Here is a 27,171-nt window from a genome sequence, read left to right on the forward strand (position 1 = left end):
TGGGCACCTGCTGCGAGCCCATAAAACCCGCTCCGCTCCGGTGGCTGCGCTCGGGGGCCCCCTGGCCGCAGCTCCCCGCCCCGCGGGCTTCCTGGGGCTTCCAGCCCAGCAGCCGATGCCAAAGGCCCCAACCTCGCCTCCAGGCAGGCTTAGGGACATGGGTTTCGGCTTCCAGAAAAGTTGGGAGAAAGTGAATTTGGAATGGATTGGGAAGTAGTAGCAGCTCCCCAGGCTCCTTTCCCTTCCAGAAGCTTCATCCTGCACAGCCTCATCCATTCTTCTTTTCCTGACACCTTGTTTCCATCCCTGAGCCCTCTTTCTCTTCGCTCCTAGGTCTTACCTCCACACTGTGTGATCAGCGTCTTCTCCTTCCTTATCTTTCTCTCTCTGATCCTGTTAACCATTTCTACCTATTTTCACCTTCTCCCTGTCATTGTCTTCTTTCTCCCCTCCTAAAACCTTGAAGCCTCCCACTCCAATTCACCCATCAAAGCCCTCCACTCTCCCCCCCACCCCCAACACTATCCATCCCTCTCTCTACCTCCTCCTCTTCCCTCCCAGCAAAGTCAACCATGACTTCTGGGCCTACCTGGGCTGCCAGCTCCACTCCCGGGGGCGCCTTCTCTGCCCCCAATGCCACCACACCCTGGCTGGGCCGGGATGAGGAGCTGGCCAAGGTGGAGATCGGAGTCCTGGCCACCGTCCTGGTGCTGGCGACAGGGGGCAATCTGACTGTGCTGCTGACCCTGGGACAGCCAAGCCGCAAGCGCTCCCGCGTGCACCTGTTTGTTCTGCACCTAGCCCTCACTGACCTGGGCGTGGCACTATTCCAGGTGCTGCCCCAGCTGCTGTGGGACGTCACCTACCGCTTCCAGGGCCCTGACCTCCTCTGCCGGGCTGTCAAGTATCTCCAGGTGCTCAGCATGTTTGCCTCCACCTACATGCTGCTGGCCATGACGCTGGACCGCTACCTGGCTGTTTGTCACCCTCTGCGCAGCCTCCAGCAACCCAGTCAGTCCACCTACCCATTCATCGCCGCTCCCTGGGTGCTGGCTGCCGTCCTCAGCCTGCCTCAAGTCTTCATCTTTTCTTTGCGGGAAGTGATCGAGGGCACCGGGGTGCTGGACTGCTGGGCAGACTTCCGCTTCCCTTGGGGGCCTCGGGTCTACATCACCTGGACCACCCTGGCCATCTTTATCCTGCCCGTGGCCATGCTCACAGCCTGCTACAGCCTCATCTACCATGAGATCTGTAAGAACCTAAAAGTCAAGACGCAGGCCCGGAAGGTGGAAGGAAGAGGCTGGAGGGCCTGGGACAGGACCTTGCCTTCTGGCCCAGCCGCAGCCACTCGGGGGCTGCCGTCCCGAGTCAGCAGCATCAGCACCATCTCCAGGGCCAAGATCCAAACTGTGAAAATGACTTTTGTCATTGTGTTGGCCTACATCGCCTGCTGGGCACCCTTCTTCAGCGTCCAGATGTGGTCCGTGTGGGACAAGAACGCTCCTGATGAAGGCGAGTGTGTGTTTGTGGGGGAGTGGGGGCAGAAAAGAGCAAGGAGAGGAGAAGAGCAGGCTTAGGATAGGGTTCTTCAGCTTCCCAGGGCTGGGCAGGGAGCAGATGAGTGAAGGAATTAGGAAAGGTGGTGCCTATCCCCCGTGAAAAGCGGTAGCTATAAGTCCCGGGCAGCCCGCAGATGCCATGTATCTTTTATGTAAGATTTCCATATTTTAAATTTTGGGCACCTAATTTAAATGCTCAAAAATAATTTAAATAAATAAATATAAACGCTTGAAATTGTTACATGGCCTTAATGAAATACGACTGTTGACAGATTCGGCCAACCAATTAACTGCCAGTTGCATAGATGAGCATTAGAATCATGGAATGACTGAATTGAAAAGAATTTTCAAATTGTCCAGGATGACAATTCGTGACCACAGCTGAGAGCTGTGTCTCTCAGCCCTCTACCTTCTGAGCCTGGGCATGACTTTGAACTCCTTCTCAACAGCTACTTCCAACTGATTAGCTTGTTGGCACATGACAGCTCTGAAATTTTGAGTTCAGCCCTTTCATTTTGCTAATGTGGAAGAAAGGCTCAGAGGGGAAATGTGACTTGCCCGGGGCCACACAGCTAGGGAGTGGCGAAGTGAAAAGTAAAACCTAGGCCTGCTATCTCGTCTTTTTCCCTTACCCCCTACTCTGTTCAGAATTCTGGCTCTGAATGTCCTGAGAAGCCGGGTCTTCCTCCTATGTGAAAAACAAAATGGGATCCTGGGATCTTCCATGAACACCATGCTCCAGGTGGCACTTGGGAGGTCTTGCTATTGTCATTTTTCTGCGGTGAGGTAGAAGGAAGCCTCCTAAGTTTTAGACACTGCCAGATGGTCTAGCCACCTGGGGACGGTGTGTACTCAGGAAGGTAGGGCTGAGTCTGGGCAGCCTAAATGTCGAAGAGTAGTGTTCAAAGACACCCTTTTCTGCTCCCAAGTAGAGTGGGACATGGGGACAAGTGCAAGTCAATTCATCTGAGTGTTTGGGAATAGGGGTGACTGTGTGCTCTATAGTGCTTGTCATGCACATAGCCCAGGATGTACAATGGGTGCCGCATGTAACTACCCTAGGGAGGCCCTATCCATAGATTCTCCTGGAAGCTTCCTGACAGTTTGCTGACCAGCAGATCCAGACTACCAATTCCTACCAGCTTCTAGGGAGTAGTTCCCCCTTCCCTTATGCTTTTGTTTCTAATCTCATTTTGCTTATCCTAGGACACACTCAAGCCAAATACTTTGCTTTTCTGGAGAGAGTAGGGCCAGACTCTTCATGAATTGAGCACAACTCTGCAAGAGAAGTGTGAAAACAATACCAAACTATTACAGTCCTGTTTTATCCTCCTTTTTTGGAACATCCCTCTGGACAAGAGGCTATTTGCAAATTACCCTTTAAGCAATAAACGTATTGATTCTAACCAACTATAGGGACCTCCCTGTTCTAGTCAAGCACAGAACAGAAAGGAGGAGGGTTTCCTAGTGCCAAGCAGCACATCCAGTCCTTGGTACTTAGTGGTAGCCTTCTCCTGCTTTACGTGTGAGTAACCTGAGACTCTGAGAGGTGAAATAACTGGGCCATCTCCAAAGTGCCACCACGAGTAAGACATGGAGTCAGGATTCGAATCCCCACGGTCCAAACATTAGCTGTGACATGGCTTTACTTTCAATAATCCAGCTTAGCCAGTGGCAGGGGGGAGGAGGGGTGAGTAGTCATTTGATCCTTCATTGAGAAACCCACAAGAGGATGGAGACCTGGCCACCAGGCCAGTGCAGGCTTCCCTGCAGGCCTGCTGTGTCACTATCATCACAAGGCTGCCCCTCAGTACATACCTGTGCCTCACCTGCTCACCTGCATAGAGTGATTTTCCACTTACCAATGGCCTCTCTGAGCAAGGAGAGCAGGAATGAAGTGTTACCTTACAGACAATGTGCTCTCCCAGAAAACTGGAAGCCCTTTGAGGGCCTTCTAGTTGAGCTGAGAGCCATTATTTTAAAATACTTACTCTCCAGTACACTCAGTTCCTCTCCATAGTATGCTGGCCTCCTAGCCTCTCGTCCCTGAGTCTCTGGTTGGCCTGCCTGTCTCCTTGCCCTTGCTCCTGCTGCCCTCCCCACAACTGTCAGCTGAGTTCCTGCAGGGTACAGTATGGGTCTGCCCTCAAGGGCTGAGAGGTGGAGCCTCTGCAGACCCTGCTCCTCCGGCCACATTTCCAGCCCTTGCGCTGGGCCTGGCTCAGAGGGAGTCAAATCAAACAGATGTTTCCCAAGCAAAGGCACTTGCAGATCCCCTCAGTCCCCGGCCTAATCTGGGCATTGAATATGTGTCGATGGAGTGGTTAGGGTGAACACCATCCCCTTCACCAAAGTAACTTCTCACATCTTCCACAGCTCCCCGGTATTCTGTGAACTGGGGAGCAGACCAGAATGCAGGGAAAATGAAGGAGGCTCTGTTTGCTGTTGAGGCTTGTCCTTCCTGCATCTCTAGGTGCTCCCACCACACCCCCACTTCTATGCCCTCATAGGTCAGTCCAGGCCGAGATGACTTTAGCTTCTCACCACTGTGATTCATGTCTTCTCTCAAATGTTCTGACCCTGTGTCTTCCCTTTGCTTGGTCTCACAGCCCGGCTATGGAAGAGAGATGCCCAAGGAACCAGAGTGTCTGCAGATTTCACAGGGCTGGGGGCACCTGGGTGGCTCAGTGGTTGAGCGTCTGTCTTTGGCTCAGGTCATGATCGCAGGGTCCTGGGATCGAGCCCCACATCGGGCTCTCCTCGGGGAGCCTGCTTCTCCCTCTGCCTGTGTCTCTCATGAGTAGATAAATAAAATCTTAAAAAAAAAAAAAGATTTCACAGAGCTTTACAGAGCAGGCATTGGAGCTCTGCCTTAGAGTTTGTTGGTTGAAACTGCACAAGGGTTTGGGATTGCTGCCTTAGAGTCCGTGGACCTGGCTTCCAGTCTATGCCATAACCCCTAAGATTCACTAGAGCTTTGACATTGTTCTCAGTTATTTCTATAAGCTCTGCTGAAGAACAAGTTACCTCAGTGTGCAGCCTGTGCCATGGCTGGAATGTGGTGCATCTAGCGGGTACTCAGGGTCCAGCCTGGAAGTTTCCTCCTGGTATGTAGAGCTTTATATAGTCTTCAGAAAGAATATTGTGTCTGGAAGACATCTTTTCAGTCTGCATCCTCACGTTTTGACTGCCCAAGAGAGAAATTAGTTTTTCCCTGTAGGATGGTGCTTCCCTGGGTATAATCTCTGTGGACGTGGAACAAGTATTTGTCTGGAATAAGATGCCTGGGTGCTCTGTACCTAGAAGCTGCCCATCCACTGCTGTTGGAGATGATGCAATGGCACCTGCAGGACAGTCAGGCTTGTTGCCCACCCAGCCCCCACCAGAGCCCTGGCACTGTCAGGTCTCATATGCTCACTGCCTGATGAGTGGGACTGTCCCTAGGGCCAAGGAGGACAGGATGCACCCATCTGTTTGACATAAATGAGAATGGGAATCAAAGGGGTCTGAACTTGGTCTAGAATCACAGTTATGTTCCCTGCATGATTTACAGAAGTTGTATCATTCTATTTTTTTAAAGATTTAATTTATTTATTCATGAGAGACAGAGAGAGAGAGAGAGGCAGAGACACAGGCAGAGGGAGAAGCAGGCTCCATGCAGGGAGCCTGACGTGGGACTCGATCCCAGGTCTCCAGGACCACACCCTGGGCTGAGGCAGCGCTAAACCACTGAGCCACCTGGGAAGCCCGAAGCTGTCATTCTAGATCTCCATCCATTAGAGGTCTAAGTTTTGGAACAAAGATACTACCTCCTATTCAGGCCGGTCTCTCCCAGACTATGTTCACACCTCCAAAGTCAACTTGGAGTAAACCTTAGCTCCTAACCTTATTCTGAAGTTACAAGCAAGACCCAGAGATGAAGGACTCTGGAGCCAGAGAGGCAGCTCCAAGTCCCTGCTATGCCCTTTCTCATGGTAGAACTCAAGGGAGTCCTTCCCCGCCTTCGGATCTCTGACCTCTGTCTCCCCCCTCTGTGCAGTGGGGTCTTGGACTCTCTCCCAGGTGCCATCCAGCTCTGTAATTCCAAGACTTTTCGTGCTTCTTCTTCTGCAGATTCAACCAATGTGGCTTTCACCATCTCCATGCTCTTGGGCAACCTCAGCAGCTGTTGCAACCCTTGGATCTATATGGGCTTCAACAGCCACCTGCGCCCGCGCCCGCTGCGCCACCTGCCCTGCTGCTGGGGGCCCCAGGCGCGCCCCCAGCTCTCCAGCCACAGCCCCTCGAGCCGCCGCACCACGCTGCTGACCCGCTCTAGCGGCCTGCCCCCCCTCACCCTCAGCCCCAGCCTCAGTGGGGGCCCCGGGCCTGAAGGCTCACCCAAAGACTCAGCGCAGGTGGACGCAGAGGCCTCCACAGAGACCGTCGCCTTTTAGGGAACATTCGCCAGAGCAGGGTGTGCCCATGGGGCTAGCAGAGGATCTCTGCTCATCTCAGCACTGGGTGTAAATGCTGGGGGGGCTGGGGTTGGAGTTTGGGGGAGACCACTTTGAGGCCAGAATGGCTGCCCTGCCCTTGATGTTACAGGTGCCTCTGGTGTGCCGGCGGACCCTCGTGTGCTCGCAGTCTCACACCCTGGAAATCGGGGAGAGTCAAGCCTCTGTTTCCCTGATCCCGCACATTTACAGTGTACCTGGAACTCACCCATGTGGTGGATGTGGTGCCCCAGATCTCAGGCAGGCCTAGGACGGCCTTGACTAGGGGTTCACAGAGGACCGGGACTCAGGCCGGTCTCCCGCCTTGACTCGTTGTCCCATCCTATCCCGACTAGCACACCCAGCCAGCCGGGAGAGGGGAGGAGTGAAAACCTGTGAGAAGGATCCTATTTCTCTATCTCCATCCTGGATTTGTCTGTTTGTTTTGTAGCGGGAGGCTTCTTTAATGAAGGAAACCAAAGAGGGGTGGGTGAACAGGTACCTCGGCTTTGCCTGCTGTGCCCACCTGTCTACTGAAGGGAGATGCAGGATTTGGTACAGCACCTGCAGCTAGTAAAAATTCCACAAATGCTCGTGTTCCTTCTCCCCGTATCATCCACCTTTACAGGACAGGTAATAGGGCAAAGTAGACTCATCGGTGTGACCCACTGGAAGGGAGTATGCGAAGGAGGGAGGAAAGAAGAAGATGAAAATGATCACAGTAAGATTAAGAGTGGGCGAAGCCTCTGAGGCAGCACTCGTTGGTGGCTCTCCTTCCTTCTCTAAGGGAATTTGCACTTCGCCCTCCTCGGGGCTGGCCCAGAGGAAACAACCTTACAGAAAATGTGGCTGAATCATGGCTCTGGATTTCCTTGAGGTTTTTCAGGGCTTCCCTATGAGCCATGCATGCTGTGATGAAGTCAAGAGCCCAGGATCTGAGACACGACTCTGACCTCGGGAAGGTCCCCTCCCTTCTCTGGGCCTCTGTCTTCTCACTTATTAGGACAGAGATGATCCAAAAGATCTTTCCCAGCTTTACCCTGTCGTGAGTTTGCAAGACTGGGGCCTGGGGTTACAGCAGAGCCTTTTCTAACCAGCAAGCTCTAGAAGAATTGTTGGATTCTCATGGCAATGACATTTATACCCTTTGACTCAATTCTGGTGGCTGTGAATCCTGCAATGGCCAGACTGTCTACTTTTGCCCTCAACTCAGTGCTACTGAAGTGGGAGAGGCAGCAGAGCAGATAGACTCTGGGACGTTGCCCTGCTCCTCCTCATTATCTCCAGTGGGACTTAAATCTCGGGGTGGCTTCCCCACCCGAATTCTGGTTCTAAACTAAGAGATGGTCTTGGCAGTGGAAAGGGCATCAGCTGGAAAGTCAGGAGAACCGGGTCTTGGTTCTGCCACCATGATAACCGACATGGGGAGGATGTCGACTGATCCTTCATCTCTGTTATGAGGTCAAATAGGACTGTGGACGTAAAAGTGGTTGGTGGACTCAAGAGCTGTCTACCAGTGGAAAGGCCGCCAGGCTAACAAACAGCTCCTGAGAGCAGCTCCAGGGAACAGGTTCTCTGCCCTTCACTCTGAGGGAAGCTGTAGGAAATGACTGCAACTTTGAGCTTTAAGAGGTCACTCAGCTCTGAGAAGCCTTCTTCGGCTTCCTTAAAAGAAAAGAACCTAAGCTGAGTTATGAGAGAGCAAAGCATCCCAAGCCTTCAGTGCTAAGGAACCAGGGAGTGGGACACAGACCCTAATGGGACCCAGGTTCAGGGCAGACGTGAGGGCCCACAGTCTCTCTTCACTACGTTCTGTTGCCTACATCAGTCCCTGACATCCAACTGCTCCTTCCCTGTGCATCTGTCCTGGTGGAGCTGGGCTCAGGGGCCTCCCCTGTCAGCATGAGCTGCTGAAGGTCCTCCTGCCCTGTGTACATAAGCCAAGCCCCTGCCTTTCTCACCACGGATCCCATCCCTCGTGCCCTAGTCAGTGCCGAGTAAACCATGGCTCATCGTGATGACCAGGAGGGAGAAGGGACATCAGCTTTGCATTCCAAAGCCCTGGGTTTGAGTCCTGCTCTCACAGGATCTTGGGCAAGTCCTCTAATCTCTCTGCTCAATGATTTCCTTTTTTGCTCAGTAGAAACAATAATGTCTACTTTGTTGTGGGTGGGGGTTGCTATAAGACCTTGGACTATAGGACAGTCTACCATGGCCTGGCTCCAGATTGCATCTGGTGAGTAAGCTCCTGTGGGAAGCATGAGGAGGGTCTCTGTTTTCATTTCTGACAGCTAACCCTAGGAGGAGTGGAACCAGGCTGTCCCCGGGCTGGGCACTTTTGTGAAATGTTTGTGCCATCCTGTGGACTCTATGAAATACTTCAATCCCTTAGAACCCCCGTGGGAGTAGGGGGTAGGGGTGGGCAGGACAGAGGATGGCAGGAGGCGAATTGGTTGACTATGGAGATTTCTCAGAAGGGTTTTTTATGTCGTTTGGTATATAGGCCAGTATGTTTCCAGATGTCTGTGTCTGTGTTTTGTATGTAAATAGGTCTTTTTATTTATCAAGGAGCTCGAGACTCAGCCCAGGCTGCAGTGGCTCACTCCTAGGTGAGGAATCCAGAGATGGGGTTGAAAGTGACCAATAAAACTCCATAACCAGGAAATGTCTGGCCATGTTTGTTTCCTAGGTGCAGTGACAACAGGATGTTCAAGCTGAAATAAGATTTGTTCCCCTTGCTTAGGGTAGTGATGTGGAAGAGAGTTTGAGGGATGGGGAGGGACCTTCACCCACTTAAGAGCAAAACAGGAGCGTCCTGGCATTTGCCCTGGGGCCACACGGTGGCAGTCTGGAGCTGAAAGTGAGTGAAGCTGAGCTGACCCCCAGGGCAGGCTGGGGAAGCCGGCAGCCTCTCACTCTAGTATCTGCTACCTTTCCCTACAGTTCTGGAGTCTTGGCTCCTTGTTTGACCCAGTTCTCCAGAGATAACCTGAACACATGCTTCTCTCTCTCATGGAGGATATATTTGTCAAGAAAGGGCAAAGAACAAAGGCAAGGTGAGGGACCAAATGTAGAAATTGTTGCCTGAAAAGATGAGTGTTTGAGAGAGCTCAAAAACACAGAGGAGCTGGAGTTATTTATTATAATGTGTTCAATTTAGATACTGGGGCATGGGGAAGGAGGCCTTCTTTTTTTTTTTTTTAAAGATTTTATTTATTCATGAAAGACAGACAGAGAGAGAGAGAGAGAAGGACAGAGGCAGAGACACAGATAGAGGGAGAAGCAGGCCCCATGCAGGGAGCCCGACGTGGGACTCGATCCCGGGTCTCCAGAATCCCACCCTGGGCTGAAGGTGGCACTAAACCACTGGGCCACCAGGGCTGCCCAGAAGGAGGCCTTTTGAGAGTCCGCTGGCCCCAGAAATGTGTCCTGATCTCGGGAGCAAAAAACCCACTGATGGCGGACGTAAAACACCTCCTCACCCCAGTAGGTCCCTATGGCCCGTAATACCACACGGAGTTCTACTGCAGTAATAGTGGGCATTTGGATGCTTGCTCCTTTAGATTACGACTCCGTTGAAGACTAGTCACATTTATTCTGGTCCACTATCTAGTCCCAGTACATTAATGATGTGTAATCAACCATCTACATGTTGCTAGTAGCAAATCAGCTTCTCTGTATCTTGTAAGAGAAAGTTTTAAAAAAGATTTTACTTATTTGTTTATTTGTTTATTTGAGACAGAGAGATGTGAGAATGAGTAGGTGTGGGGAATGGGGAAGGGCAGAGGGAGAAGCAGACTCCCCGCCAAGCAGGGACCCAGACATGGGGCTCAATCCTAGGACCCTGGGATCATGACCTGAGCAGAAGACAGATGCTTAACTGACTGAGCCACCCAGGTGCCCCTGTAAGATAAATTGGAAGAGATCTTTATCCAGTGCACACTCATGGAGGAATCCAGAGTGGGGCACTCGGTCATTCCCTGGATGTTCCGATGGCATACGACATGGAAGAAAGTGACTTCGTTTTGCTGAACACTGAGTTCCTCGAAAGGTGATTACTCATACAAGCAACCATTGGTACAGATTTACACAGCTGACCTTCTAAGTTCACGGAGATATTACATACAAAAGGACATTTTATTTCTAGCAACATGGTTAGCAATGAATTTGAGGATCACTTCAAACTGTTAGCTGGCCTCAGTCATCAGCTTATTGGCCCAAACTCCTTAGGACATAAGATGAACTTGCCTCTTCCCTTATCGGGGCATCGGAGAAGTCCTCTGCGTCACCGACGGTCAGCCCAGTCTCTATTACTCACTGGGTAGAGTCACGTGTTCAACTGCATGCAGAGACGGTGTTCTCTAAGAATGCCATCCCCAGATATTGTTAACCTCCATGACGTATTTATTTGTTACAAATGTCATACTTTTGAAGCCAATCACAGCAGAGTTCATTACAGACCTTGATTAGATGGTCAGTAGCATTCAGACCCCTGTGCTCCCCGACATCACTCCCCACTCCGAGGGGCCCAGTCACAGATAGTTCTCCTGTAGTTCCGTACAGGTCAGTCCCTGGAGCATTTATGGAGAGCCTGCATCAGGTGGGCCTGCTCCCTTTCCCTCTGCCTTTTCTCCTATCAATCAATTTTTTAGCCATCTTTCTAAACTGAGGTCAGAAATCACCCTTCTCTGGGATGTTTAGTCTGATGACATCTGATCTTAACACTCCATACCCATTCTGCCCAAACACTTCTAGGGTTTGTTTTCATTGCTCTGTGTTAGTTCCTTTTTATCACAGGTTTGGTACATGCTCTTGCCTGTCCCCGCAACTGGGTCTGAAGTGCCTTGACCTCACCCACCCAGATGTTCAAGTGTTCTTTAAATGTATGCTTCTCCAAATCCCAGGGCCTTTCCAGAATCCTGCAGAAAGCAGGCACTCCATCCACGCTACCTTAGCTGTCCCCTCTCTTGGTGTTGGACCTGTCTCAGAGGTGTCCCTGCCCAGACTCAGTGTGTATGGTGACTCATCTGAACCTCTTCAACATACCTGTAAATTCCTTTTTTTTTTTTCCTTTTTAAAAGAGATCAATAAGAAGCAGTTTCATTTCTAGATACAAAGGCAGTGTTTTGGTGGTGACATTGTTGGTGTTTATTCCTCATTCTGCCTCCCTAATCAATAAAAATCTCTTTTTCTCTATTAAGAAAAGCTTCCTAAGAAGATGTCTTAGTCCATTCCAGCTACCATAACAAAATGCCATGAACTAGGTGACTTGTAAACAACACAAATTTATTTCTTTCAATTTTGAAGGCTAGAAGTCCAAAATCAGGGTAGCAGCACGGTTGGTGAGGACCCTCTTCTGGGTTTCAACCAGAAACCCAGACTTTACATGGGTTATATTCTCAAAAAGCAAAAGGGGCTAAGGAGCTCTGCAGGGTCTTTTTTATGAAAGCACTAATCCCATACATGAGGACACCACCCTCCCCATCTAATCACACCCGGAGGCCCCATCCTTAATACCATCACCTTGGGGTTAGGATTTCAACATTTGAATTCTAAGGGGCACAAATATTCAAATTATAGCAGGAAAGTAACAACAGTGGTAGGCAAAAGGTGGAGGGACACGTAGACTGGCAAAACTGCGCAGGCCCAGACACTGAAGCCAGAACCATTTCTTCAGATCATCTTGGGAAGAGGAACCTGGGAAGATGAAAGCTGCCCCCTGTGCTCCAGGGCTAGAAAGGTCGATTATGGCCAGCAGGTAGAGCACGGGTAACAAATCCTCTCTAAGACCTGAGTGCTTGAATTTGGCCAGGCATGTTCCTAGGTCATCCATTTCTTGAGATGGTTTTTTAGCTATTGTGAGCAAATTTTTTTTTCATTTCATGTCTTTATTGGCTGTTGGAAAAATATATTGTATATTTATCTAGTTTTTACTTACTGCATGTTATCAATTAAAACATTTTAAGTTAATTGTCTGAGATCTCGTAGGGCGAGGGTATCTACAAACGATGACAAATTTTATCCTCCTTTATAATAGCCCTCATTTTAGTCAACTGTCTTATTCCACCAATTAGAACTTTTATGGCAATGTTCGATGAAGGAAATGACAGGCTTGTGGACACTTCTTTCAGGATTCAATAAAACTGCACCTGTGACCTTACTGATAAGTATCATGCAATCAGCTGATTGAGATAAGCTGCTCTTTTTTTTTTTTTTTAAGGATTTAATTTATTTATTTGACAGAGAGAGATAGCACAAGCAGGGGGAGCAGCAGGCAGAGAGACAGAGGGAGAAACAGGCTCCCGCTGAGCAAGGAACCCGATGTAGGACTTGATCCCAGGACCCTGGGGTTATGACCTGAGCTGAAAGTGGGTACTTGACTGAGTCAGCCACCCAGGCAGCCCTGAGAGAAGCTGTTCTTAATCAAGTTAAGAAAGTGTCCTTTTATTCCTAATTGGCTTAAAGCAAACAAACAACAAACCAGGAAAGAATATTACATTTTATTGGGTTGAGTTTGGGGAGATTTTTCCCTGGAATCACAGGTTGTGATGCTAGCTGGTATTTACCAGGACTCTGTCAGCTTTCATTCTTCAGAAATAGGGAATTCAAAGGTTGAAGGATAGGGAGCTTTCTAAGTGGCCTGTTCAAAGTGCTGAGGACAGAGCAGGATTGCTCAGCAAGACACAGACCCAAGGAGGGGTCACATGCAGGGTTGGGCAAGAGAGACGAAGTGGCAAGTGGCAGTTGCTGTTTTATTTAAAACTTTTAAGGAAGTTGTTGCCAAACATTAAAGAGCTCAAAGAGTTATTAAATGGTAAGATTGCCAAACAGAACTCTACTACAGCTGATTAAAGACTTTTCCCCCCACAATTTTCTGTGGAGAAAGACTTTACTGCTTTCTCTACTGATACCTCCACTCATCCATACTTATCTTGGAAGTTCTTCCTGACATCTGATCTCAATCTTTCTTGCTGAGTGAGATACAGGCCTACTTAGTCTCCTATGACTTGTTTAAAGAAGAAAAAAGTAATTCCCCTACAAAGTAAGTGCAAGAATTTGTAGAGAACTTCACCCCTTTTAAAACCTAGAATTCACATGGCCACTTGAGTGTATTCCACTGGCTCAGAGTCAGCAGGGTTCGCAAAAGTCCAGAAATTGGGCTTGTGGCTTTTCGGATAGACATTGACATAATCTGTGGTTTCCTTTAGGTTCTCATAGTCCAGAGCAGATTCATTTTTTAGTCCTCCAGGGGTTGAAAAGACCACTTGTGTGTAATTCACATCCTTGGTGGCCTTAGTGGGGGGGAAACAGAGAAATATGCATCAAAATTCCTACCAGGGGACCCCAGGATGGAACTCTCACTCCAGGAGGCTCAGCTCACCCTAGGCTGGAAGGGAAAGAAGTGGCTTGCAGGTGTCTGTGTTGGAGAGCAGGGAAGGGGGAGTGGGGAAGATTGCCAATGCTGTCTGTAGGGAATTCATCAGTTTAAGGAAAGATGTGGAGACTCAGTCTCAGGACTCAAAGCAGACTTTGGCCCAGTGACTGGCGTATGGGGAGGAGGAGGTGGTCCATTGGCACTTGCATTTTTACAGCCCACCCAGACCCATTTTGTGTGGATGATCCATATTGCTACGAGCCTGACCACCTGTCACCTAAGGATGCTGCAAAAGCTCAAGAAGTCCCTCCTTCCCTGCTCCCATCTCTGGAGCAGGGGTGACCTGGCTGCTCAGTCTTGTACAGCAAGGACCCCAACTGCATACAAAGGGCTGGGGTCACTAGGGGTATCCATTACCTGGCAGTTTTGAGGCGAGCTGTCGGAGTTGTCGGAGCTGTTGGAGCTATCTGAGGATGTGTCGCTGCCATCTAGGGAGAAATAGAAACTGTTCTTCTAAGGAAAGCTGGAGGGTGTTAGCAGGGAATGGACACAATGGAAGGAAGAAGGAGACAAAGAGGCAGAGCCAGCCACGTAAAGGTAAGCGGAGAAGAGGGATTGGGAGCCTCTCCAAATAGGCAGGAACGTGCCCAAGAGTCCAGGCACCGCTGCTCCATCCAGCTCCATCTGAAATGAATAGCAAACACTCTGGGCTTGATTGTGTTGGGAGGGATAATCAGGGACACGCTGACACGGTGTGGCCCCGGGCAAACAGCTCTAGCCTCCTCAGTCCTGGGCACAGGTTTGGCACTAAATGTGTCACTAACTCTAGGCAAGTGATATCCCTTTTTGTGTCTGGCTTTGCTCCCCGTGAAGCAAGAGGGTTAGATGATGACCTCTGAGGTCCCTGGCAACCAGAGTCTCAGATTCTGGCCAGGCTCCGGGGAAACCCTAGGGCCAGGGTCACGATGGGGCCAGGGTCCCTCCGTTTCCATTGGAACATTGAATTCTTGTGAGTGGTCTCTTGTGGTTCTCTGAGGTCTTACCTCAGTGCAGGGGAAGCCTGACAACCAGATCTCTTCAACTGAAAAGATAAAATTAGAAGGCTGGAGCAAATGCAAATCAACCAAGAGATAAATCATTAGAAAAAGTGTGATCCTTGGTGAGTAAAGTGCGGCAGTTGTTTTGCTGTGGAAGCAGTGATTTCCATTGTGTGACCAGTGACCCGGTGCGTCTCCCTGGCCCTGAGAGAGAAAACAAGAGGGCAGCGTTCTTGTTGGGTCACTCACCACATGGGAATGGAGATTTGAGCCATTCCCAAGACTCATGTTTATTAAAATATCCAGATACCGTGGCCAGACGCAGGCAGACATCCTGGCTGTCCCACGAAGTGGCCAGGTAAAACAGGCACCATAATATTTCAAAGACAGGAGCAGAGACAAGCCCAGTCCCCCTCTGCAGTGGCTCACATTCAACCAAACCTGGACAAGAACTTAGAGCCACACAAACCCATGGGGATGGCCCGATGCGAGAGGAAGAGCAGCTTACTGAAAAAGGCAGGCTGCTGGGGCCTTCACGGAGGTGGGTGCAAGGAATCCTCCAGCCGGGGGTCGGGCTGGCAGGGGCAGGGCTCGCTGCTGCAGGGCGGCTCCCCAGGGGCCCGGGCACAGAAGAATAAGCTTTATGACAAGTTGTCCCCCCCTCACTCACGTCTATAATGGGGCTCAGACACAGGGGTGCTCCGAGTCTCCTTCTCCTGGGCAGCGAGTGGCTGACGGTGGGCAGGGCCGGGCCCGGGGGTCTGGAGCCTGGCCCCTTTCAGTATCCGCTCACTCTTCTTGGCTAAAGCGGACAAAGCCACAGTCAAAAGTGGCAGCTCTCCAGGCCAGGCACATCCTGCCTCTGGCACCACCCTCGATAGGGCAAAACGTTCAGAGAGCCCTCTTCAAACCTCCCACTGCACTCAAAGCCCTGCAGCACCCCTCAACTCGTTTGGAGTACAAGCCTCACTGTTCCTCCTCCTCTCAGTTCCAGCCACCCTGGCCTCTCTGCTCCTGCTGTTCACCAAATACCCGTCTGCTCAGAGCCTTTGCAGATGTCCCTCGCTTCCTCACTTCCAGAGGTTTATGCTCAAATGTCGGCATGTCAGTGATGCTGGCCGTCATCTAATTCATCTCTCCTTGCTTGGCTTCATCTTCTTCTTCTTCCCTAGGACTCACCATAATCCAACACACGTGTGTATACCTGTTTATCTAGTTTGTTGTCTGTGCCCCCCATGGAATATAAGTTATATAAGGACAGGGACTTTTGTTTTGTTTCCTGCTATATTGAATGAATGCACGCATGCATGCATGAATGAATGAATGGCTAGAGAAACCTAGACTTCCTTTATTTTATTTTCCCTAATTTTAATACCGTCCCAGAACAGAACTTCTCTATTTTCCACTGTGAATCAGTTTAAGAATTTAAGCTAATCTCTTAGTCTAGCCAGACTTCCTTCTGTTGAAATTCAAAGCCATTTCTTCACCACACTGAGTCCTTTGGCAGTGATGAAGAAAATTAGTCAGACCCAGGCTATATGAGCCCATCATCCTAAGCATTGCAGGAGGTTGTCTCTAGGTAGAGGGTCTGGGTGGTGGAAGGGCTCTGGGCTGTCATCCCCAACTGGAAATAGGTCGGGTCAGAGTGGAGGTTACCCCGTACAGGATGATCTGCCCAGTGGATCCTCAAGGAGGTATTCAAAAGGGTCCTCGGGGGATCGTCGCGCTATAGGCTGGAGGATGGTGTCTGCAAGTGGTAGGAGGGAAATGCCAGGCCACTTACCCATGTTCCTGCAGAGCAGATAGTTGATGGCAGTGAAGAGGCAGGCCTGTAGGATGAAGGACACCACTGCAATCACTAAACCATGCCAGACCTTCATGTCTCTGTTGGGAAAGGAGAAAGGTCAGAGTTAGAGGTTGCAGAGATTCTAATGCAGCTGCAAACCCGTCCCTGCCCCCAGCCAGAGCCAGCCATCTGGTGCTGCTGTGTGTCTCAGGGCACGTCCCTTTGCCTCTCCGGACAGTAAGGCATGGGGAGCCGGGGAGGGTGGTGTGCATGCTCCAAAGCCAGTTTTACCAGTCAGTCTCACTGGAACCCCACTCACTCTGTCAGCATGATGAGCTTGCAGGGCAGCCCGGGGAATCAACGAAGCTCAGGCTCTTACGGGGGCAGAAGGAAGAGAGCTGGGAGCAACCACTCTGGGCACCACGTCTGCACGTTGCGTCCCCCACAGGGCAGGCCAGGAGAACTGCAGGAGGCAAGGTGGCTGGTCAGGACTCCTGGAATCTATGCCCCAATTCCCCTCAGGCAAACTCAGCGGCCGGGAGTGGGGGGAGTCTTTGCTCTCCCCAGCTTTCAGTTTTTGAACCTACAAAATAGGCAGTAACTAGTAGTTAGATAGTCGCACCTGACAGCGGGTGGGCATGCACTTGTGCCAGCCACAGCGCTGAGCCACTGGCACACACACCTACCTAACCCACACGGTCCCGTGTCTGGGATATCACGACCCCTCCTTTAAGGACGAGCAGTGGGAGATTCAGACTGCAGGGGGACACGTTGGAGGTCGCGCAGCTGGCAGCGGCTGGGCATGGATTTGGGTTCTAAATCCAAGCCTGCATCCTCGCCCGTTGGCCTCAGCTCCCGGAGAGTCTGCTGCCAGAAGTACCAGGGATGTCAACTCAAGCAAATAGAGTCAGAAAGAGTCATTAAAGAAATCTAAATCTTGGTGCCTGGGTGGCTATCAGTTGGGTGTCGGCCTCCGGCTCAGGTCATGATCCATGTCCTAGAATCGAGTCCCACATCGGGCTCCCTACCCAGCAGGGAGTCTGCTTCTCCCTCTGCCCTTCCCCCTGCTCATGCTCTCTCTCTCGCTCTCTCAAATAAATGAATAAAAATCTTAAAAAAAAAAAAAAGAAATCCAAATCTTACATACATGTACTCACATGCACACCAGGCATGGCTTCATGGGGTTTTGGGGACCAAGACTCTGGATGCCATTATATCCCATGAATATGTTGATTTTAAAAATCAAGCTTTTGAATTTCATCAGCATGTTGCCAAATATGGAGTTTACTCTAGGACAAAGGTAAGATATTTTCAAAGCCTTCGAAATGATACTCGGCATTGAGACAGGGACACAACCACCTATTGTCCCGCAGCAGCCCATAAACCTTCAAAAGACTTTAAGTGCCACCGAGGCTTATTTTCCCCATTAGAGTTTCCAAATGCTAAGGGTGGTGTGGAAAGTCTTGAAAACTTTTGTTTTGATTGTGGTTCTCACACTGGGGCTTTCTAAGAATTTGGACCAAGAGTCAAGAGAGAGAGAAAGCAGAGATGGGCAAGAAGATATGTGGGATTTGCCACCAAAGCCTCCCAGGGCTGGAGGCATTGGCCAGTTAGAAGTTTCCAGAGAGAAAACACCGCCATCTCTTTCACATACCTACCTACAAGCTAGCCCTTGGCAGTGACTTTTCTTCACAAGATCAAAAGCTGGGAGCAACACATACCCAATTTATCATCATACTTCCTCAACCTACCCCCCTTTATGACATAATAAATTCTAGCTACTTCTCCCGAAGGCACCTAACTCTACCCTTTGCTTTTCAAATTAAAATCTGTCAGGTGGCCTTGTAAGAATCAGGTGCTGGTAAGAAGGGGCTGCAGGGAGGCGGGAAGTAGACACAACCCAGACAGACAGAGGAGAAAGGACTCTGGGAAGATCCCAAAGTCCACAGACAAGTGAGTAGAAAATCCAGTATATGCCCCCCCACCCACCCCCCCCACACACACAGCAGTCAGCAAACTCCAGAAAGAGAGCTCAGTCAAAAATGACTTGTGCACAAAATAAAATTTGCAGAGCCAGGATGCTGGAAATAAAACACAAGAATGATGAAGATGAGGCAAATGGGGATTTTTCAGGAAAAAAACAATGATCTTGAAGGACTGGGCAACTTGACTGCAAAAAGGCAGAGATAGGGTTTTAATGCCTTGCTTTTGTCTCATTTTGAATAAAGCCTTTTAAAATTTCAACAGGTTCTGATCTCTCAAATGGATTCCAGTATTGATTTCTGAGGCAGCTGCAGAAGGGTGATTGGACTTTACCAGGAGAGCTTTATTGCATGACGAAAGACATGAAAATCACAGAAAGAGGCTAGAAGCAAAGCCAATGTGTCTGGGAAACCAACAGCGTTGTTTCAGTTTTAAAGCGCTCTAGTGCTTTAGTATTGATGACTTCATCTTCAATGTCTTAATCACAGAAATTATGTGTCCTTAAATCACAGAAATTATTCTCCTTTCATCAAAGGGGATGGCCAGAAAGCCACTAAGGGCTGTGTTCTGAAACCACACTCAAATTTTAATTTTTTTAAGGCTCCTCTCTCTCCTTATTTATGAAAAATTAAACAACTAATAGACATTTGTGGTGGAATTTAAAATGCAAATGAGCAAAACATTTCACAAAATCACCCGCATTTTATCCCATAACATTTTCTACAGATTTCTATAAGTATTCTGTATATGTGTGCATGTAAATATATGTATCCATATATACAATCTTTTCTAAACATGGCATCATACTGATTAGCAGCTTTTCCTCTTCACTGAGTATGTCGTAAACATGTTTCCAGATCAGAAAAACCTCCCTTAAAAAGTTCCAAATTGGAGGCCCACGGGCCAAATTTGGTGCCTAGGTGATTTTGTTTGCTTTAAAGACTGAGTTTTGGATGCCCTAAGAAGGATTATGTATCCTTCAGTCACTGATCCCTGAAGCTATTTGAGTTTACTACTCTTGAGTTTTATGGCATCATTGTAAATTACTATGATTCCCCTTTATCAGTGTTTCTTAGCACTTTCTGAGATCTAGTGCCAGACATTTCATTGTTGTCTAGAACTATTTTGCGCTGTGCTAGACATTCAGCATCATAGGAGACCACCATCATCCCGGGTTACTGTGACAACCAAAATTACCAAAAATGGCCCCGCACATTTCCAAATGCTTCATCCCAAGGCAGCAGCTCTTGCACCCTGTTGAGAATCACTGCACTAAATCAATGTTCCATTATTTTAAAACCAATATCTTATTTGGGCTCTTTACACAAAACTATAATGCGTATACTTCCTTCCATTGTTGTAATATATTATGAACATCTTGCTGGCCAAATGACACACAGTACCTGTGTCAGTATGTAACCCAACAGACTTCAGTAAGAATCCAAGTTCTGTTCCCTTCTAAATGTGAATTATTACATTTCTCAGTACCTCAGCTTCTGTACCTATAAGATGTGGAGATTGATCATGTCTACACCACAGCATTCTTGTGTGGGCTCAGTGCCTTATGCTGTTTCTAAAGACCAATATACAACACCAGACATGTAGGAAGCACTCAGTGATTACAGATGGGTCCCCATGACAGTTTGACTTAATGATTTTTAGACATTACAGTGGTGGAAAAGTAGAAACCATACTTGGAATTTTTAATTTGGATCTGTTTGTGGGCTGTGCACTACCCTCTCTGATGCTGGGCAGCTCCGAGTCAGCTCTGCAACGATGAAGATCAACCATCCCATACATTCACAACCCTTCTGTACCCACATAAGCATTCTGCTCTTCACTTGCAGTGCAGGAGTCAATAAGCTACATGAGATATCCAACACTTTACGATACAGTAGGCTCTTTGTGTTGGATGATCTTTGCTCAAGTCTAGGCTAATATGAGTGTTCTGAGCTCACTTAAGGTGGGCTAGGTGAAGCGATATTTGGTAGGTTAGGTGGAGTAAATGCATTTCTGATTTAGGATATTTTCAGTTTATGATGGGATTACTGGTACCTAACCCCGACGTAAATGGAGGAAGATCCAGATTCCATATTGTTCAACCCTGAAATGCTTCACCAAGATGGCAACTTGAGTAGAGCTATTAAAATTGAGTGGTCTGCTTTAGGAAACTCAGGCATTCATGTTAAGTATAGTTTGAAGATAAGATCCGGGACAGGATGAGGTATGAAAATGATGACAGATGTCATTATTTAAGTGGCTAATGGCCCCTAACCGCAATGAACAGGTTGTTCCTTGGGGTCTAATTGCAGATTGCTGATCAGACAGTGGGCAAAAACATCTGCTTATTTGCACCTCCCCACACACACATACCAAATAACCAGGAAATGAGCAAATTAGGGTAATTATGTTGTGAAAAGAGTTCCTGGACCATGAGAGAGTTTGCCACCGGCTCATTCCATCATTAAGATTGGGACAGTCCTCCCCTCCTTCACTGGCTGAGTTTTGACACTTGGACCAACAGTAATATAGCGCTGTGTCAGGGACCTCCCAACCACACTCCAGCAGAGTACTGGGAACACTTCCTCTGTTCGCTTCAGGCCCCGGGTGGAAATCCCAAGACTGATAAAGGAGCTCTTGGGGACCTGTGTGGTCGGTACAGCCCAACACTAAGGTAAAATAATAAAGATGCACCTCATTCCTGCCTGACATGCTTTCTTTGGAGAGTCATTTTATGAAGAGTAGTTTAAAACTAGAGCACAATAGAAAATTATTTATATGAAAATAATATTGATTGCAATAATCAATAATTGCTCTCATATTGTTAAGGCATTACTGATCTTTTAAAATTAAGTAGCTTTACTGACCTGGGTGGCTCAGTCAGTAAGGCATTTGCCTTTGGCTCAGGTCATGATCCTGGGGTCCTGGATTGAGCCCCACACGGGCTCCCTGCTCAGCAAGGAGTCTTCTTCTCTCTCTCCCACTCCCCCTATTTGTGCTCTCTCTCTCTCTCTCTCTCTCTCTCTGTTTCTGTCAAATAAATAAAACCTTTAAAAATTAAATTAAAGGGGGACCTGGGTGGCTTAATGGTTGAGCATCTGCCTTTGGCTCAGGTCATGACTCCGGATTCCTGGGATTGAGTCCCACATTGGGCTTCCCGTAGGGAGTCTGCTTCTCCCTCAGCCTATGTTTTTGCCTCTCTCTCTGTGTCTCTCATGAATAAATAAATAAATAAAATCTTAAAAAATAAAAAATAAAATTAAGTAGCTTTAAAGAGTTTTAAGAGCCTTTAAAAATATTTTTTGCAATCTTCATTGATTTATTATTTTTAAAATTAAAAACTTGAGCCATAGCACAGCTGAATGGTGTGGGAAGAGAACAAGCCAAGGAGATGAGAGCCTGGCTTCTCCTCCCAGCCCTGCCCCTTGTTCATCGTGGAGCTGAGACAGGTAGAAGTCCTTGCTAGGCCCTGGAGAATGAAGTGCTAGACACTTGAAAGTCATCCTCAGGCTCTTTTGAGCTCCAGGCACTCTGCTCTTTAAAGACTGAGGTAAGGAAGAGGGAAGAGAAGCAAATTTGGATGGAAATGGGATATTTTAAAAGAAAAAAATATCTGTTTTCATTTTATAGTATCATCTTGTCTCCTCCACATTGCTAGGCTTTTCTCCCCTAATTTAATGCACACTTTGGAATAATCAAGAAGAGGAGAAAACATAAATAAGCCAAATTCATAATGAATCTAGCTGCAAAAACAGAGGAGATAAAAAAAATTACGAGGCTCCTAAGGTGTATTTTTTAAAATGAGATCTCAATAAAATTAATGATTTCCTAGAAAAATATAAATTAGCAAAATTGATTCCACAAGGCACAGGAAACTTAACGAGACCAAAATCAAACCAAAGAAACAAGAAAGAAGTTTTGGAGGCAGCATGATATCTAGCAGTGAAAGGGAGAGAACTGGAGTCAGCTTGAGTTCATGTTCCAGCTCATTCTCTGCATGAGCTTGGTCTAGTTCTTAAACTCCTCAAAGTCTCAGTTTTCTTATCTGTAAGATGGGAGCGATAGTAACTAGTTCTCAGGTTTGAATAAGACGAATATAAATGATACTTGCTTCTGAGGATGACATAGATGAGCTATGTGATGTAGTTATTACGGCTTTTGTCACAGAGTAATAAGTGTGGAACAAATGATAGTTATTTATTTAGAAATTAAAAGCATTTTGGAATTAATCTACTCAAAATTGGTGTCCAAATAGTTTTAGGAAGTGAATTATTTTAAACTTTTGAGGAACATGTAATTTTTGTGGCATATATACAGACCCAGGGCACAGGAAAAAGGTGGAAAACTCTGCAGGATCATGTCATTTATGAACACCTTATGAACACAGGATTAAATATATGATAATATCACGAAGTTACTCCAGGGACATCCAGGAAATCAACTATGACAATAATGAATACTAGTGTTGAGTATTTACCATGCTCTTTTATGCTCTTGCTCTGCAAGAATAGACATTAATCACTGTTTCCTAGACAAGTCAGTGAGGCTTGAGAATGTTGAGCAATTTGCCCTCGTCCCTCTGCTGGAAGAACCAAATTTCAAACCAAGCTCAGCTCTCCATCATTGCAGGGAACTGCCTCTTTTATAATATGAATAGAGCATCAATAGATCAAGTTTTTGAAATGATGATCTCACTAAAGTGTCAAAAAATATTCATTTGATGAAATAAAATACTCATTTCTTATTTTTTTAAGTTAATGAAATAAGAATGTGATTGATAATTATTACTATAATAAAGAATATCCCTTCTATACCTAATCAACATCTTACCAAGCGGCAAAATGTTTTAGCGGTGATTTGAAAACAAGCATGTGTGCTGTAACCATTTAAAAAAATTAATCCTGGAAATTCTAACTTTGAGAAGTTGGAAGTTCCTCCAACCTCCAACCTACAATAATAATAGGGGTGTGGAATAGTTATTGAGCATATTCTGTGACACTTTTACAAACCTAACTCATTTAATTCTCATGACCACCTAAGAGGTAGTTTATTCTTTTTTCCTTTTCTTCTGTTAAAAATTGAAGCATAATTATTATTTCCATTTTATGTAGAGTAAAACTAAGACATGGAGAAGTTTAAATAACTTGCTCAAAATGATAGGTCTTTGGGCCCAGGCAGGTTGGCACCAGAGCCTGAGCTATTAATGGATACATGAAAGCAATAAAAAAAAGGTATGGTTTCGGGCAAGGGCAAGTCAAATCATCCTTATTTGCAAAAGATGTGATTCCATAACTAAACATCCCCAAAGAATCAGTTGAAAAAGTAGTGAAATTGATGAGAGTACTCAAAAAAGTCCTAAGAGCATGATAAATATTCTAAAATTACCAGCTATTCTTCCTATTATATCAGCAATAATCAGTTAGGAAACAGAATTGCAAGGGGGTGTGGGGACCAGGAGCCTTAGCAGCCATCACACCAGATAGAGCTAAGAATAATTTGAAGAGGGCACTTGGGTGACTCAGTGGTTGAGCATCTGCCTTTAGCTCAGGTCGTGATCCCAGGGTCCTGGGATCGAGTTCTGCATCGGGCCCCCTACATGGAGCCTGCTTCTCCCTCTGCCTCTGTCTCTGCCTCTCTCTCTGTGTCTCTCATGAATAAATAAATAAAATCTTTAAAAAAAAAAAAAGAAGAATTTGAAGAAAATAATAAAAATGTGCTGAGATATCTAAAAACTGGGGCACCTGGCTGGCTCAGTCAGTATAGCATGCGACTCTCATTCTCAGGATTGTGAGTTTGAACCCCACATTGGTTGCAGAAACTTAGAAATAAAATCTTTAGGGACGCCTGGGTGGCTCAGTGGTTGAGCGCCTGCGTTCAGCTCAGGGTGTGCTCCGGGAGTCCTTGGATCGAGTTCCACATCAGGCTCCCCTCAAGGAGTCTACTTCTCCCTCTGCCTATGTCTCTGCCTCTCTCTCTGTGTATCTCTCATGAATAAATAAATTATTTTTTTAAAGAAAAAAGAAATAAAATCTCTTAAAAAATAAATAATGTAAAAAAAGACATTAATAGACACGTGATACTTCAGATTGGGAATCCAGAAAACTAAAAAAATCACTTTGAAATTAATTTGTTGGTTCTATATAATTCCAATCAAAATTACAGTGAGAATTATTTTACAACTCCAAATTAATTCTGAAAGTTATCTGGGGAAAAAAATAACAGTTGAGAAGAGCTGAAACATGTGAAAAGGAATTGTGACCAGGTGGGTTCCTGTCATATCATGTTTTTTTTTGTTTTGTTTTGTTTTTTTAGATTTATTTATTTGGGGTGGGTGGGCAGAGGGAGAGAGAAACTCAAGCAGACCCTGTGCTAAATACAGAGCTCCATCTCACCACCCTGAGATCACCACCTGAGCCCAAACCTAGTGTTAGTGGCTCAATCAACTGTGCCACCTGGGTGCCCCTTGACATACCACTTCTAAAGGGTAGTATAGACTTTAAAAAATTCACTGAGATGTATGATAAATAAGTAACGAAAGTGGTTCACAAAGCTGTGGAAGGAAAGTGTCTTTTAAGAAACGTTGCACACAGAATAATGAATTAGCTACCTATAAGAAAAACAAAAAAGAAACTTGCATCCAGACATGATATAACAAAATAAATTCCAAAGGGATTAAAGAAGTAAATATATTCAATTTGAGGCACTAAAAGTAGAAGGAAATGGATTGGATATTCACATATTCAATAACATTTATTAAATCCTAGACTTAATAAAAAGCTGAGAAAACTTTCTCAGCTTACACACAATGAAAGAAATAACAAAGCGACAGGAAAAATACATTTTACTCTAAAATATTAAAATTTCATGTATTTAAATCAAATAAACAAAATTTAAAGGCAAATAGACAAAAACGTTAGAACCAATGTATGCAATATATAACTTTAAAAGGCTTAGATTTTTTTTTACAAAAATTCTTAAGAAAAACCCTCCCATCTCCAATGGTAAAAAGATAAATGGAACAAACAATTTACAAACAATCTGGAATGAAACCAAAGCTATTATCACATGGTAGCCCTACCCACTATTGATTATAAAAGTGAAAATGGGAAACAATCTAATTGAAAAACAAAGGTTACATAAATTACGGTGAGGGTATAGAATGGAATATTACACCAACATTTAAAATTATATTGAGAAAAAATTAATCTGGGGAAGGAATCTGTTCCATGAAGAAGTACCATGCAGGTATATTGAGCTACATACAAAACATATTTTAAAAATATAAAAAGAAAGAAAATTTGTAAAAAAAAGAAAACTTTGGATCATTAAACTTTTTTTATATTAATTTAGTAATAACCCCTAGTCATCTGATTCAGTTCACCAAATCCAGAATAGTTTTTTGACAGTAATTTTGCTTATCAAATATAGATTTATTCATGAATGTAAATATGGAAATTAAACTGGGGATTTCATTTAAATGTACTTTGTTCAAAAAGAGCAAATAGAAAAAAAATACACCTATATGTTAACAAAAATGGGTGTTGGGATTGTGGACAATGTTTTATTTAACTATTCTATCTGTCATTGTCAAAGTTTTCTGCAATTACCGTATCTTTTTTCTAATCAAGGAAAAAAATATTTTAAGAGTATTGAAACAAGCCCAGAAATTCTGAGCCCCTCAGTTAGCATAGTACCAAATTTATCTACGTAAAAAATTTATCTACCATCTAAATTGTATCTCACCATGTTAATAAAACATTGAGATAATCAGATAAATGTGTGAGTTCCAATCAATCAAATACATATGGAGTGGTCTAGATGTATGTCCTTATGCGTAATAGTTTGATGGGCAAGACGAAAGAGAGAACACCACCTGAACAGTCAGGAATTCACATTATACTTGGAAAATCAAGATATTAATATGGGAAAAATCAAAAAGCAGAAGAGATGTCACAACAAAGCATGATGAATCATCAGAAGGAATGGTATCCATAATATGTACCATCTTAGAGGAGAAATTGATCCCCACTCCACAGAGAGGAGTCATTGAGTAGGATCTTGGAAGAAAAAGCAATGGATGGATGGAGAAGTAGGGGAAGAGCAGTCCAGCTAAATGTGTCTGCCATCCCTGACTGTCGGGGAAGCCACTGCCTTCAACAAGGTTTGGTATAGATTTGGCCACACATAAATAAGATACTGCGCGAGAAAGCTGGATACGCTGCAAGACATCCTCACAAATAAGTGCAGGAAGATGGTGAGGAGCAGGGACTTGGTGGCCAGATGGCTTGGATTTGGAATTTCAGCTCTGATCTTCCTGGTTATGAGTTAGTTGCTTTCTTTCTCTGGGCCTCAGTGTTTTATCTGAAAAATGAGGACAGCACCTGTTTCTTTTTTTAACTCACGTGTTGGTTGTGTGCTTGTTCTATGCCAGCATCATGCAAAACATGTTGCATAAACTATCTCATTATTTTTTATTTTTAAATTTTCTTGAAGTAGGCTCTATGCCCAATGTGGGGCTCAACCACAGGATCAAGAGTCACGTGCTCTACTGATGCGCAAATCAGGTGCCCCTACAAATTATCTTATTTAATCATCAGAACAACAAACTTATGAGGTAGCTACTATTTTCACCATGTAACATAGGAGAAAGCCAGGCTTTAATTCCCCACGAGGAGGACAGACTTCAAACCCGGGCTGTTTGGGGCCACAGCCATCACCATACTGCATACAATATTTAAGAAGTTTAGTCGAGTGCCTTGCTTATATACGTGCTCAACAGATGGTGATCCTCAGACCCAAACAGAGGACTTAACACAAACTGGTTTAACTGTAAAATCGTACCCATTTCCATAGGGCCCTGCAAAAAAACTGGGCTCACCCATGATTTTCAGATAAGAGGTATAAGCAACCCAAGATACATAGGCATATGGTCCTGGGAAGTCCTCAGTCCTAAATG

General features: G+C 46.1%; 2 protein-coding genes and 1 long non-coding RNA gene across 3 annotated transcripts in view; 1 reads left to right on the forward strand and 2 right to left on the reverse strand.

The window, feature by feature from the left end:
* Positions 1–141, reverse strand: part of LOC144307126 (uncharacterized) — a 14,264-nt gene extending 14,123 nt beyond the window's left edge. The window contains exon 1 of the long non-coding RNA XR_013374071.1: positions 8–141. This is a non-coding gene — a long non-coding RNA (uncharacterized LOC144307126). The remainder of the gene's footprint in view (positions 1–7) is intronic.
* On the forward strand, positions 27–12,112 carry AVPR1B (arginine vasopressin receptor 1B). Its single transcript, XM_077886661.1, has 2 exons — positions 27–1,512; positions 5,673–12,112. The coding sequence occupies exons 1-2, from the start codon at positions 573–575 to the stop codon at positions 5,993–5,995; spliced, it is 1,263 nt and encodes a 420-aa protein (XP_077742787.1). The 5' UTR covers positions 27–572; the 3' UTR covers positions 5,996–12,112.
* The window catches only part of RHEX (regulator of hemoglobinization and erythroid cell expansion), an 18,377-nt gene continuing 2,576 nt past the window's right edge, over positions 11,371–27,171 (reverse strand). Inside the window, exons 2-6 of the mRNA XM_077886660.1 lie at positions 16,552–16,695; positions 16,230–16,330; positions 15,117–15,248; positions 13,827–13,897; positions 11,371–13,326 (exon numbers count right to left, since the gene is read on the reverse strand). Of these exons, the coding sequence (XP_077742786.1) occupies positions 13,126–13,326; positions 13,827–13,897; positions 15,117–15,248; positions 16,230–16,330; positions 16,552–16,562 (516 nt within the window). The 5' untranslated portion in view covers positions 16,563–16,695 and the 3' untranslated portion in view covers positions 11,371–13,125. The remainder of the gene's footprint in view (positions 13,327–13,826; positions 13,898–15,116; positions 15,249–16,229; positions 16,331–16,551; positions 16,696–27,171) is intronic.

The sequence above is a fragment of the Canis aureus genome, chromosome 38 (assembly GCF_053574225.1).
Source record: "Canis aureus isolate CA01 chromosome 38, VMU_Caureus_v.1.0, whole genome shotgun sequence".
Lineage (NCBI taxonomy): Eukaryota > Metazoa > Chordata > Mammalia > Carnivora > Canidae > Canis > Canis aureus.